Source organism: Protopterus annectens, chromosome 2.part0 (genome assembly GCF_019279795.1).
Source record: "Protopterus annectens isolate FY-2018-M chromosome 2.part0, PAN1.0, whole genome shotgun sequence".
NCBI lineage: Eukaryota > Metazoa > Chordata > Ceratodontiformes > Protopteridae > Protopterus > Protopterus annectens.
The window spans coordinates 1,085,848,880-1,085,864,109 of record NC_056728.1 but is presented as its reverse complement, the minus strand read 5'-3'; the positions used below and the strand labels follow the sequence as shown (position 1 = coordinate 1,085,864,109).

Sequence of the window (15,230 nt, the reverse complement as noted above, 5' to 3'; positions counted from 1 at the left end):
AAGAGGCGGCATCACAGTGCACATCTTAGAGCAGACTTTCAGCTTACCAAGATACCTCCTGGTAACAGTCTTAATTAGCAGGTTTATAGGAGTGTGCACTGGTAGGAGAAGGTATTTTAAGTACACAAAGTGAAGCAAGTAGGTTGCCACTCCCTCGCTATTAGGCCTTACAAATGCCCTCAGTGTCTACATCCTGGCAAGGAGACAAGCAATCCTTATGACACCTGTATGACAGCTCCTCTGGATGGCTCCTGCCCCTGTACTATAATGGGACAATTCCTATTACAGGAGAAGGAACATGCAGAGTCTTGTTGCAGGAGACATGATGGCTGACAGAGAAGGGAGGACAGCAACAAGCACCTAGAAAAAAATGCCTCCTGTCAACTGCTAATAATGAATTAGAACTAAACTTTCCACACAATGTTCATAGGTTGGTACTAGGCTATTGGCCCTAGGGCCTGTACAAGCCTAGCCATAACAATTCCCTGGCTATTTCTTCCCACAATATTTACTTCCCTGGACCCCTGTCTAGCAGGGCGACTAGCATGATCTCCGGGGTAAATTTTCCATCTCCCATCCAGTCGTCAAGGCTCATTTTAAGCGGGTCAAGGAGGCACTCTGCTTGACATGTATGGGCAGTCTATTCCTGAGTATGGGAAATCTCTGGGTCAGGAACCTATCCCTCCCAACATGTTTTGTTCATTGTGAAGATAAGGTTTAGGTCCCTGGAGTGTGTGGCTCTGATGGATTGGGATTTCTTTAAGTGAACAGCTCTGGGGTTGACATGGCCTTGTATGTTAAGCAGAGATAGCCTCTGAGTAGATGATATGCAACAGAGTACTGGAGTTTTTTTAGTCAGTCAGAATAGGGCACTGCTTTCGGCATGTGATTCATTTAGTTAGGTATTTCTGCGGCCTTTCCAGTTGTTGCAGATGTCTTGTGAGGTACATACCAAATTGGGCATTGTACTCTATGATGGGTCTAATGAGGGATGAGTACAGTAGGACAATGAACTCCTTTTTTCTGGATTAAAAGCCCTTAGTGATGAGGTGTGCCACATAGAAGGATTTCCTGACTGTTGTGGCGATGTGGTTATCGAAGGTGAGACCGCTGTCCACTTGTGTTCCTAAGTCTCTTACCACACTTTCTGTGTTTAATGTACTTCCACCTATGTGGCAATTCATAGGTACATGTTTTTTCCCAAAGGGGATAACTATACACTTCTTGGTATTGAGCTTGAGCCCCATGGCTCTGGCACCAAGCATCTGTTTCTGTAAGGCCCTTTTGTACAATATCCACATCATTTGGGGATTCAATAATAGCTCCCAGTTTGCAGTCATCGGTGAACTTTGTTAACCAGAGTCCCTTAGTGTTGGCCTGTATTTCAGAGAAGTAGATGCCGAACAACAGCAGTCCCACGACTGAACCCTGATTTACTCCACATGTCACTTGTCTGGAGCTGGATTTGGAGTCGGCTACTTTTACAGTGTGGGTTCTGTCAGTAAGCCAGTTGGCAACCCATCAATTGACGTAGGGATTTATGCCTAGCTTAGCAAGTTTATCTATGATTCCAGAGTGGGGGATGGTGTTGAAGGCCTTGGCGAGGTCCAGATAGGCTGTGTGGACCGCCGCCTTATCCTCATCCATGGCTCTGGAGACTGACTCGAAGAGGTCAGTCAGGTTCAGGACACACGATCAGCCATTCACGAACCCAAAATGGGTGGGGTCCAGTGTTTGAAGGTTGCCAATGTCTTTGTTTATAAGTTCCATGATAATACGTTCCATGGCTTTGCAGATTAGGCTCGTCAGACTGATGGGATGGTAAGTTCCCAGGATCCAAGGTGGATCCCCCCTTGTGGAGTGGGATAACTATAGCTGTATGCCACTCGGTGGGCATGAAGCCTGAGATGAAGCTATGATTAAACATGACACTTAGGTGAGGTGCCAGTTCATTTTGTAGTTCATTTAGTACACAGCCCGGGATGTCATCTGGTCCAATGGATGCTGTATTCTTAGCTTTGGAGAGTGCTTTGTTTACCTGTGTGGCCGTGATTACCAGAATTTGGCAATCTTTTGGTATTGAGATGGGCCCTTTAGGGGGTGAGAGGGGGGTGAAGTTGGCACCGAATCGATCTGCCAGGATATTGGCAATGTCCTTGGGATCAGTATATTTAATGATATTCTGTTGTAGCTCAGAGCAGATCTAAGCATTGCCATTTTATTTATTTATTTATTTATTTTATTTATTTAAATTTGTTGACCGGGAGTGTGCGACTGGACGTAGGTCCATTTTCAGCGGAGGCCCGGGGAGAAAAGCTCCACAGTTAAAATAAACAGACAGTATTTACATTGGATTACATAGTGATTAACAATTTACATAGCAATTACTTACAACATATTTACAGATGAAGAACACAGTACATCAGTAGACAACTAGAATCATTATCTGTGAAGTGCATACCAGACATTAACAAATGTTACAAGAAGAAGTTTGTACTGTATCTGTATAATAAGTACTGGCTTATGAGCATCTGAGCTTGCTATAATCAAGGTAGTTAGTGGAGTGGAAAGAAAGGTAGTGGTTGGATGGGGTGGATGATATTAGAGTGGGAGTTGCAAGGGCATAGCCAGCATGTTTTTAGTTGCGCTTTTAGTAAAGTTTTGAAGTGGGTGCATGATGGTATGGAGGTAATTGTGGGTGGGAGTGAGTTCCATAATTTGGCTATGGCGCAAGAGCTAATTTATTAGCTATAGAATGCCTTTGTCTATGGAAGCTTTGGCAATTTTATTTTCATAACTAGCTTTGGAGGATTTTATGAGGGATCTCAGCTTCTTACTGAGGCTGGTAAGGGAGTTTTTTTTGCATCCTGGGATTTTCCTCTTTTCTGCAACAGTTTCTTCCTTCTGTTGTATAGTTTATGACAGGGGACCACCAGATTGCTTTCCTTTTTTTGAAGGAGAACGTCTTGGTTCTATTTGGTATCGCACGATTCATGCACGAGTGGATGTGCTCGTACAGCGCTTTAGTGTAGGATTCGGTAGTTGAACTTTCAGTTCCCGTCTGCATAGTTGTCATGAAGTTGTCACTTCTGACTTGAGTAGCATGACGTTGGTCTTGGAGAAGTTTTTTACAGATATTTCCTGACTAGGGGGAGGGGTGGGATGTGGATGTCAAAGGTGATTAGCTTATGGTCAGACCTAACCAAGAGGGGGTGACCGCTGGTGTGGAGCATCAATTTCCCATGTTGGTAATGACAAGGTCCAGGATACTGGAGCCCCTGGTGGGACCATGGATTAGTTGATCCTGGGTGTTGGAATTTATGAATTTCAAGGACCATTGGGCAAAGGTGTTGGTAAACGAGTTTTCCCAGTTAATGGTAGGGTAGTTGAAATCACCCAGTATTAGGGTGTTTGGTTGTAGCTTAATATTTTCCAGTATGCTTAGAAAGGTGCAGTGAGAATCTTGAGGCATGGTGGGGGATCTGTAGCATGCTAGAATTTAGATTGCTGTCTTACCTAGTGTTAGTTGCACTTGGAGAATTTCGGATGCATCATCACTCATCTTGGTTTCCAACACATCCAGAATATGTCTGTGTAATACTGCCTCTAGCTGTAAACTTGATACTAAACCTGTTCATGCTAAGACAGGCAAGTGAAAATTACGCACTTATTTTAACAACAATGGTTCTGGATAAGCAGGTCCATTCTCATTAGCAATCAGCACTAAGGTCTGAAGGAGTTTGGTAGCTCGGTATCTAAAATTCTCCCTGGTTACTAGCCCAACCCTTACCCATAATGTTCTATATGCAAGCTTTCTCACCAGATCCCCATTAGACTGTGCTAAGGGGTAAAAGTTGCAAAATTACAAGGAGGATTCCAGATGTTATTCACCACAAGGTTGGGAGGATGAAAGGCAGGCATGCCAATGAGGAATTGAGGATGGACCTATTCATCCAGTTCTAGCATTATACAGATATTAAGTTTCATATCAGAGATAAGGAGGTCCATCCTCATCAACAATATGGTAAACGTCCCAAGCTTATCCTCCTGGTTAGCTATCCCTACAGGTAAAGGCCCCTACTAACTTTAACACCAAATAAAAACCTAAGCATAAAGATTGCATCAAACTTGCAGTCTCTGGCCAAAACATTCAGAAGCCCACATAGTTGTTGCACAAATATCATCCAAAGATGCATTCCTGAAAAATAGACTTGAGAGGTAGCGTCTGCTTTGGTACAGTAGGCCATCAGTACTGCAAACAAAGGCTTGTTGTGCAGCATAATGCAAAGCAGTCTGTAAACCACCTTGATAGAGTGAGTTTGTCAATTCTGGCTCCCAGTTGCTTTGTGGAAAATGAAATAATCAGTTCTGTCAAGTTAATATAGGAGCTGCCTGTGAACATCCATACAGTGCATCAACCATTCTCCTCTATTACAATAATCTGGAGAGAACACACACATTTCCTTGTAAAGAGACTCTGTCCTTAACAAAAATAAAAGGAATATCAGCACACACATGGCTTTCAGTACAATAATCTTTTGACGTACTTTCTGGCAACCAGAGTTTTCCTGGACACATGCTATAAATCTGGTTTGTCAACAGGTACAACAAGAGGTGTGGTTAACTTCTCTACTACAAGATAGAGATCTCAGGGATGGACAGGGTTTTTGATTGGAGGATAAAGAAAATAATCTCTTGGAAAGGGCTTGCAAAATTGTAATGATGTCAACAAAGATGAATTGACACCATAATACAAACATGAAATACCTGCTAGGTGCACTTCATTGAAAGAACAGCTTAAAACAAAATCAAAGATCTGAGACAAATGGTGCCAAGATGGCAGATATGGGAGGAGTAAATAGAGCTATACCCTGGACTGTAGCCCTAAGAAAGAAACTGTGTCCACTTACTTCTGCAGGTTTTTCTGGTGTCAGGTCTCCAACCCAAAATAATAAGCACCTTGTCAGGGTATGATGGGTACTTGGCCACCAACAAAAATATCTATGCAGTAAGTAAAATGGAGTGAAGGTCAAGGTGAAGCTTGCTGGATGGTTGAAATAAAAGGATTCTGCTGTGCTTCTCCAGAAAATGAGGCCATAATAGAAGGAAACAAACTTGTTGATGCCAATAAGAAGCAATGACAGTGACACTGGATTTGTTCAACCTGTATTTCTGAATAAACTCTGGGATCAAGGAAAAACATACAAAGCATAAAGTAGTCCTGGGAAACATTTTTGTACAAGTACATCCCTGGAAAGTTCTCCTAAAACAGGAATAAATGAAAAGAAGGTGCTGCATTTGGTAGCAGCAGTGCATCTACCAACATCTGAAGACCTTCCATACTAATGACTATCTTAAAGAGCACTCATGAGGCATCATCAAACAATGACTTAGCCTGCTAACGACATGACTTTCATGGAATATGGCTGGCTATAAAAAAAGTATCAAAAAAGTTCCCATACCCTCATGTTTTCTCAACAGGGGAAGTGAAACTAACCATCCTCCTTGTTAAAGTATCAAACCATTGCTAAAATGTCTTTGTGGATAACAGATGCACCCTTGGGAAGGGAGTCCTTGAAGTATGAGAAGGACCGACCGGCGATTCCAAGCACCGATATGCACACTGGTTACTATCTATAACTGTACTCTTCTATCTTGCATTTAGGAGGTAAACACCTTAACCATTATGCCAACCTCCCACCTATCAGCCCTTGAAATCATCCACATCCGAAAACAGAGGCATCCACGGTGATAGCCCAAGCTGGGCTGGGCACTAGAAAGGGACAGAGGTTTATAAGATCCATCTACCATGCCAAGTGGATCTTGCAAGTCTTGGACATGGGGTCCAAGAGCTGACACCATTGAACTTTCAGAGTCCACTGCATCACTCTCATGAAATATCTGGCATTAGGAATCATATGAGTAGTTGGAAAGTTTTTTTTCTGGTAGGTGTACCAATAAAAGAAAGCAGCACTGCTATGAAATGTTAATTCAGGTCAGGCACACTTAACTAGAAAACCTAGAAGTTACAAGTGATGAAACATCAACTGACGAAACCTCAAGTGCTTCATAAAGAGCTTCATCTGTTAAAGGGATATTTAAAATTAATGGTGCATACACAAATGTTACTCCAACAATGTTTAACAAATGAAAGTGTGCGAAATAAGAAATTTAAAATAATCTTTACGACAATCATAAGCCAGGTACAATTACTCAGCTGTTAGTAATACTACCTTAATTCACTAACAATCTAAACTACATAAAGCATTCATTTTTTACTCTACATCTGATAAATAGGCATGTGAGCTCTCTGCCTTCTTGGAGACTATCTTCAGTCTGTAAAACAAACGGCATCTACAAAAATTGTACTATATATAACCTAGCATGTAGTTTCTCTGTTGTCTACTGCTAAAAATCAGCATTCAACAAATAAGAAAGATCAGACTAGAAGAGAAGTAAAGAGATTAAAACAATTACATTAAAATAACTTTTAGTCTTACCTTTCCGCAACTAAACTAACTGCTTGAGTAAGATCAGGATTTGCCACTTGGAGGCGTTTCCACAATGACCACACAAATTCTTTATCAGCCTAAGTACAGAGAGAAAATACTTAGTAAAACAGGTTTCTAATTTTTTGAATGTTCCATTTAAATTTGTATTACACACACACACACACACACACACACATATATATATATATATATATATATATATATATATATATATATATACATACACACACACACACATATATATATATATATATATATATATATATATATATATATATATATATATGTGTGTGTAAATGGGAAAAAAAAGAAGACATTTATGCAGCTGCATCTCATCTTCTCAGCATTTTTTTTCCTTCTGTAATCTCCACCCACACTCTGTTAATGGATATCAGGGTCCCACCAGCATTTCTGGACATAATATGTTATTAATACATTTTAACAAAAACAGTAAATGCATTATTTTACTTAGTAAACTTCCTTCTCTGGAAATTTTCAAGCCCAATGTAATGGCAATTACAGCAACACTGTAAGACTCTGTCACTATACTCAGTATCCTACAGACTGCAAAGAGGTGACCTGTGTCTGGCATACAAGGCAACATCTGACCCAATATTGAGGAATTTACTGCACATCAGTAAGTCAAATGGCATCAGAAATACTTTGTCTAGGAATCTAAGCCTCTTCTGCAACATCAACACAACTGTTTGGAAGGGAAGGTATATCTCACAGAGGATACTGCTGCTCTGGAACAGACTCCGAATTCACAAAAAGCAAAGTTCATCCCTGTCCATATTTAAGGGCAACTTGAAACTGTGGATCGGAACCAAAAAATGTACAGTCCTGTGTACTACTAATGGACAGAGGCAGCTACTAAATACTTTACTCCATACATGGGTCCCCTCAAATTATACAAGGTATGACCCCTTTATTCTCATTAGGGAAAATACACAATTAATCGACCATGAGATGGGTAAGGTCAGTCTATAACAATAAGGGATATGTTATTTTGAGCACAAAAAGGGAAATTGGCTAGGTTTAAAATGACTAGCAAGGGCAGCTAGCCTAGTACTTCCCTATGAACCTATACAGATATATATATATATATATACACATAAATGGCGCACGAACCAATGGCTACCCCAAAGCAAAGCTCTGCACGGACAGTCAAGAGACACCACAACAGATTCCCCAGCATCAGCTTGCTTTAAAATAATGTTCCGTCGTGAATAAACCACTCTATTCAGCTAAGGATTCACCTTTAATAACACAGTGAACAAATACACTTCAGTACACAAAATGATGGCTCCAAATAGAACTCAGCAACAAACTGGTTTCACCATATAGGCATCACCATTGTAAAGTCATACAGGAAGTGACAATATCCCTCAATTATATAAACACTCATATAATCCATTTAAAACAACAGTGACAAATTTTCCCCTAGAAATAACCCCAATATTATAGAAACACGTAATATTCATAACAATTACAGATTTTCATTTAATCCTGGTTTACATAATGCCCCTAGTTTAAGTATCCAAGTTTTTTCCTTCCTATCTAAAAATTTTGTGTTTTTTTTCATTATTGATAGTGTTCGGGGTGATAAGCTATCTATACCCACAAAAATAAAATGTGCCCCAGCATGTTCTAAATAATGCTTGTATAATGCGCTACGCAAACTTTTACAATTAAGATCACTAATGTGTGTAGCCATTCTTTGTTTTAAAGGCCTCAATGTTTGCTCCACATAAAATGTTCCACATTTACATACTGCCATGCATATTACCCAATCTGTGTTACATATACTCAAAGTCTTAATATTATACACCTTCATAGTGTCAATCGATGTGAAAGATTTAGTTCTGGATACCATTTTACAATAAACACAGTTGCCACATAATGTACTACCACCTAATATTGCACTTTTTGACATTTGTCTCATAAAGGAACTGTTTTTGTATTTATTTAAATATTCACTTATATTTCTTCCTCTTCTATAGCCAAACTGGCATTGTTCATCAAGTAAATCCTCAAAAAAAGGAGTCAGACTTCAAAACTGACCAATATTTCTGGATTTTTCCTTTAATCTTAAATGTATTTGATCCAAAAGTAGCGATAAATCATAACCTCTGTGTTTCAATATTATTTGCCCCACTTTATCAGATTTCAGCAGCTTTTTCCTCTCCTGTTTATTACTAAATTCATGTGCTTTAGAAATTAAATCTTTAGCATATCCCCTTTTTTTAAATCTGCACTCCATTTTAATAGCTCCATCCTCAAAGCATTGGTGAGTTCTACACAAATGTCTTAATCTCAAGAATTGTGCCTTCGGTATATTATTTTTAACATGAGCTGGATGGCAACTGTTGGGATCTAATATGGAATTTTTTGTAAATGGCTTCCTAAACAAACTTGTAGCCACCATACCATCTATTAATTTAGAAATGTTCACATCCAAAAAATCAATATTAAGTGAATGGATTTTCCCAACAAACTTAATACCCAAACTATTCATGTTTAAGCAGGCAAAAAACTCATGCCACATTTCCATAGATCCTTCCCATATACACCAACAGTCGTCTATAAATCTACGCCACATATTTATAAAATGTTTATACTGATTTCCATCATGGTATATCAATTAAGCTTCCAAAAAGCCCATGAATAAATCCGCATATATGGGTGCAAAATTAGTACCCATAGCTGTACCTTGCAGATACCAATCATTCTTGTAGAAGAAGGCATTATGTTCCAAAATTAACCCCAATGCTTTAAGTAAAAATTCAATCTGTATGTCACTATATAGTCCCGACCTTTCTGCCCAGTATTTCACAGCTCTTAATCCACCTTCATGTGGAATACTCGTATAAAATGACTGAACATCCAGTGTACATAAATATGCATGTACTGGGTACTTGGATATCATCCATAAGTTTTAAAAATTCATTACTGTCCTTAATCCTAGCTCTCACCAAGGGCAATAATGGCTTCAATTGGTTTTCCAAAAACTTAAACAAAGGTTCAGTCAAAGAGCCTTTACTTGAAACTATTTGTCTTCCAGGGGGATTAACTACAGTTTTATGAATTTTGGGCAAAACATAAAAATAAGATGGTTATGGGTCCTCTCCCTTTAACTGTTCAATTATTTCATTAGTTAACATACCATTCAAGAACGCTTCATCCAGAAATGTCTCCACTGTAAATTTAAAACCCTGCCTTGGATCAAATAGTCATTCAACTGCCTCATAACTTCATCATAATTAGTAGATTCCCAGAATACTATAGCTCCTCCCATATATATATACACATATATATATATGTGTGTGTGTGTGTGTGTGTGTATGTATATACATATATACAAGTATACACACACATATGAATGTATATATATATATATATATATATATATATATATATATATATATATATACACACATACACACATACAATTGAAAATATATATATGTGTGTGTGTGCGTGCATATATATATAAATATATACGTATATACACACATATATATGTAAGTGTATGTGTGTATATGGATCTATTTTCATATATCAAATTACCAAATAACCAAATTGCTGTGGTAGCATTGTCGCGTCACAGCAAGACGTTGTCGCGTTCGATTCTCAGCTAGAGCATCTTCTGTGTGGAGGCATGCGTGAATGGGCGTGCCTTCGTTGGAGGTTGTGCGTCAGGGCTGGTAACTCAGCATGTAAAAATCCACTACCAAACATTAGCGGACCGGAGTTCTGCTGTGGCGACCCCTAACCGAAAGCCACAACAAGAGACCAAAAACCTGAAAGTAAAAAACACTGAAATGTTATAATACTGAACATCAAAACATCGAAAATTGAAAATGCACAACCACCACAAGCCCACGACCCAAAACAATTTTGTATTTAAGTTTTTTCAGAGGGGCTGCTCCCTTCATATTCCCTGCAAATTACATATACCAACTCCGAGATCACACTACATTGAGGAAAACAGCTGGTAGAACTATCCTGTAACAGTTTTAAAATCCTGAATGAAAACATAATGCTTAACTAAAATAATAACATTAACAACCTACATAATAGCACTAATTTACCCTTCTATAAAATAATTTCCCTACTGTTTAGTGTACAACATTGTTTTATTCCACTTTTGCAAACTTCCACAAACATAAAACTGAACGTCTGGCATTTCCCTTGCATACAAACTAAAAATTTTAAAGGGATAGTACACTACTTACACAGATAGGCATATGAAATCGTCAGACCTCCTGACAATGCAAACTGCAATCATTTAACCTGTCAATAATTTGCAAGTTTGGCTTTGTGCTCTCGAACAACTGAAATTTGATTTGGGATCTTGAAATATAAAAGTAGAGCCGTGTGTGTATTTATATATATATATGTGTATATATACATCTGTGTGTATGTATAAGGAAGCATTAATTAACCAAGCTTTTTAAAATCTTGTGCGTGTTTAAATTAATACCACGCATAAAATGTTGCCAGTAATCTCTCAAATTCAACAAGCATGCCATAAAAGCATAAGCAACCAATGAAAGCACAATTAATAACACAGACTTATAGATTTGATACTTAAGCAATATGTAAATTGGTGTAACAATTAAAGCTTCAATCTTTACTTGGTTAAAACCACATTAGTTGACGATACCACAGCCCCCACATAATATAAGCAATGCTTGCTCTCTCATTATGACGGGCAGAACAAACGAGTAGTGCAATTGTTTTTAGCTATCAGGAATCAAATAAAAAAATCTGGAGAATGGAAGATTTCACATTTTACAATCAGCAGTAATATATTCTTTAGTACAGATACTCATCTTTAAGAGATGAATGATGCTACAGCCTTTATTTAATAGCCAGATGTAACCTGCAAGCCTTGGATAACAGAAATGTATGATGTAATACTTCCTAAATCAAAGAATAACTGTGCAAATCTTTATGACTCGCAGAAAGCACAGTAAGGAATCTGGATTAGGCCAATTTAATTACATTCACCACAGATAAATACATTTGTAATGTTTTAAAACACATTTGTTCTGGAGAGAAGTTTCACCAATAATAAAGTGAATTTTTTAACATTTTAAGAAAGAAAAGTAATTCACTTCTACCATTCTAATATTCAGGAAAATGTCTGGGTTAAAACCTATTAATTGCAATTAAAAATAGTTTAGATCACTGCAAATCTAGCAGCTTGTGAAATGGAAAAGGAGGGAAAAAAGGGATTTTCACTCTCTGAGCAAAGGACCTCACATTGCTACAATCAAATAAACTAAAATGGAAGACTAGGACGAAAGATTTTTTTAACCATAAAAAATGTCATAATTTCATCAAAGCAGGATATCAGGACCTATTATAAAAGTAGGATATAAAGTAATACACTTAAAGGTCAGGAAGTTTTACACCACTACTTGCTCTGGTGCACATAATATATTATATGATTTCATGAATCATAAAAGCGTCATCAATTCAAACCGTCTCTTCTGAAGAAAACTCAACATGAATAGGCTGAACTGTTGAATTTACATGCAAACAATTTTAGAAAAAGATTAACTTCTGAATACCAATATTTATAAGAGAGTATCATTTTGGAAATGTTGATTTTGGTGAGAGTAGTTAGCACATTATCTTTAACCAGATTTAGCATTTTTCTATGATTTAAATCAATCAAAGACAATAATAGACTTGCACAGAGCTACAAGAAAAAAAAGCAACTCTTTGGATATAGTCTGCTATTGTTTATTTCTCAATCAGTTTTTATTTCTCAACCAGTTTAATAATCTTCAGATTATGGTAACAACATAAAATCATAATGACATCAGAAAAGGCTTAAACCATGACTGTATAAGTGTTGAAGAATGGAATCATGTGCCAAAAACAAGTATGCACACAGATTTTCTACACAGAGAAAGAAAAGATGAGGAATTATCTGATTATAGCTGAAACTTTTATAGAAGACCTTTCAAATATTTATAAAAAATGGACAGTTAAGTGCCACAAATAGTATAATAAATAGAAAGTGACATAGAAACTTTAGCAACATCTAGGTTTAAAGAAAACATAGTTGAGAATGATATAAAATACAGAATCAACAGTAATTCAATAGTTAAGAGTATGATCCTGAATTTGATATGCCCTCAAACAAAATTTAAAATAACATCGTTAAAAAGACTAAATGCATTTGAGACAAACATATAAAAATATGTTTATTTATCAAAATGTAGGACTACAAAGCAGTAGTGATATTTTATATTAGACAGATCAAGATTAATTTTAACATAACAGTTTCTGAGTGATTTGTAGGAAATCATGCAGCCACTCAGGATATATAATGTGCCTAACTTTAAAAACACTTCAACAACACTAAATATTTAATAAAAAAATTGCATAGTATCAAAAAAAGCCAAGGAATCTACTTAATTTCTGTCTACTGACAACTAAAATGCTTTCATCTAAAGTAACTGGCTAGTGTTTTTCTGAGAGAGAAGATAAATGAATCTGAGGAAGAAATTAATGAAGATGTTGAACATTTGAAATCATATCAGACAAGTCTTGAAAAAATGTAAAGTAGATCATGCATCCTCTACTTTAGAGGAAACAGAATGGAAACCCACTCTGCATATGCAGCACAAATGTTTTCGTCCAGTCAGATAATTGTTCATCATATAATAAATACAATTCAGAATGCACTATGCACATTTATTCTTTACCTGTCTTGTGGGATCAAAGCTTTCCAACTGCTCATTCTACAGAATTTAAATATTGTACTTAATAGGTTCATAGTTATGTACTAGATTACGAATGAGTAGAATATAGGCACTAAGCATCAAAACAGATAACGTAAACTTAGTTTGCTCAAAACAGATCATGAGTTGTCTAAGTGATCAGGAGATCACTGTATGTTTATGGATGCATCAGTAACAGAGTCAGTACTGGTCTGTGAGACTCAAATGCAAACATGTAAAACATGCATAAATGAAATACATACAAAATGCACATAAATAAATTAATAAAATGGGAACAAGCAGGTTGGGAATTAGACGAGTTTTTATATTAGTCAATTGTTGTGAGCAAAAATTGAGCTATGAATCTCAAAAGTCCTAAAGTTCAATCATATCCAACAAAAGCTGAATTCATATTTAATAAATTGTATGCTCTATTACTAGCTACGTTTGTAAAGCTGAGTATTTTATTCAAGGATAACAACAGTCAGAGGTAAAAGGATCAACAAGGTACTCTAATATAGAATCAACTGGGGCTGTGAATGGTTCCAAACCTCTGGATGATGCCACAAGGAGGAGCACATTAACTTACTCTTACACTGGTAAAGCTGCATTTAATTTTTGGTATCTTACACTTCTATCATAGACTTACTGCTGTATACTGTTTTTTTTTGAAGATACTTGTCTTAAATGCTTTGTCACTTATTTTCTCTATAGAGCTCTTCGCCCCGGGCCTCCACTGAAAAGGGGCTTTTTGTCCAGACAGACCCCCTTGGTTACCAAATGCAAGAAATAAAATAAATACAAATAGGACCAGTTATCAGAAAAAGACTACATGATATAGCACATTCACAGTCCCAAACAGCTTCTAGACAGAGGGGGTAAGACAGGATCCCTCATGCTTGTTGAATTCACATACCATTGTCTTGCTGTCAGAATTTATCACTTTCACATCTTGGTGTAGGCAATCCAGAAATACTATGAGTGTAAGAAGAATCTCCTGCACCTCATGTATGATTAAGTTAAGAATAGCCTGTGTGTGGGGGATCCAGACACCTGGGACAGTTTGCCTTTTGTAATACCTCCACCAGAGCAGAAACATCCATGGTGACCATCATCACTGAAGCTGGAATTTAGAAAAGAAGTACCCTGTATAAGATGGAATAGATACAGTCACCACTCCATGTGTCTCTTATAAGCTCTGGAATATACTGAGTTGTGGAGACACTGGATCAGATAACTGCGAGCATTGAATGTGTAAATGTCTACTGAATAACTCTTGCATGGTATCTGGGAAATGGTACCATGTGAACTGCAGCTGGCACTAGGTCCAGTGTTCTTAGACACAGATGTGCAGAAATTGTTTGAGAGTGTACAATTTGGATAACCTGCATCTGAGTGTACCCAGCCTGCAGCCAATGAACCTGTGAAGTTTGGAAGGTTCTAACTGGGAGGTTACAAGGTTCTACATTATAAATAAAGACAAGAACATTTTAAGCAGCTACCTTTAAGCCAATATTAGAACTAGTACAGAAAGCACAGCCAAGAGCCAATCATACATGTAAAGTGAAAATTTTGACTACTAGCGGTCTTTGGCTTGCAGGTGTGCATTTGATGAATATGCTGGGAGCTGTGGAAAAGCCAAATAGAAATTTGTTAAATGGCAATGGATACTACCCAGAAGTGAAGATACCAACTGGTCTCCTTGGCTATCTTTTTGTGCAGTTAGGTATATTTAAAGTCCAATGAGCACATCCAATCTCCTTCTGATAAGTAAAGGATGCACTGCACCAAGAACATCTGAAAGGCTTCTTTGGGAATAAGTTTGCTTAAGCCATTGATATCTAGAATGGGCTTGAGTTCCTTTGTCTTCTATGGCACTAAAAAGAATATTGAGTAATATCCTGATCCTCTCTGTTCTGGTGGGACCTCTTGAATGTCTCCTATTCTTAAAATGTTGAAGATCGCTCTTCTTGCT

The 15,230-nt window shown here is 37.4% G+C and overlaps 1 protein-coding gene across 1 annotated transcript in view; it reads right to left on the bottom strand.

The window, feature by feature from the left end:
• Positions 1-15,230, bottom strand: part of CNTLN (centlein) — a 3,122,808-nt gene that overhangs the window by 2,925,210 nt on the left and 182,368 nt on the right. Inside the window, exon 2 of the mRNA XM_044061293.1 lies at positions 6,501-6,589. Coding sequence (XP_043917228.1) covers positions 6,501-6,589 — 89 coding nt within the window. The remainder of the gene's footprint in view (positions 1-6,500; positions 6,590-15,230) is intronic.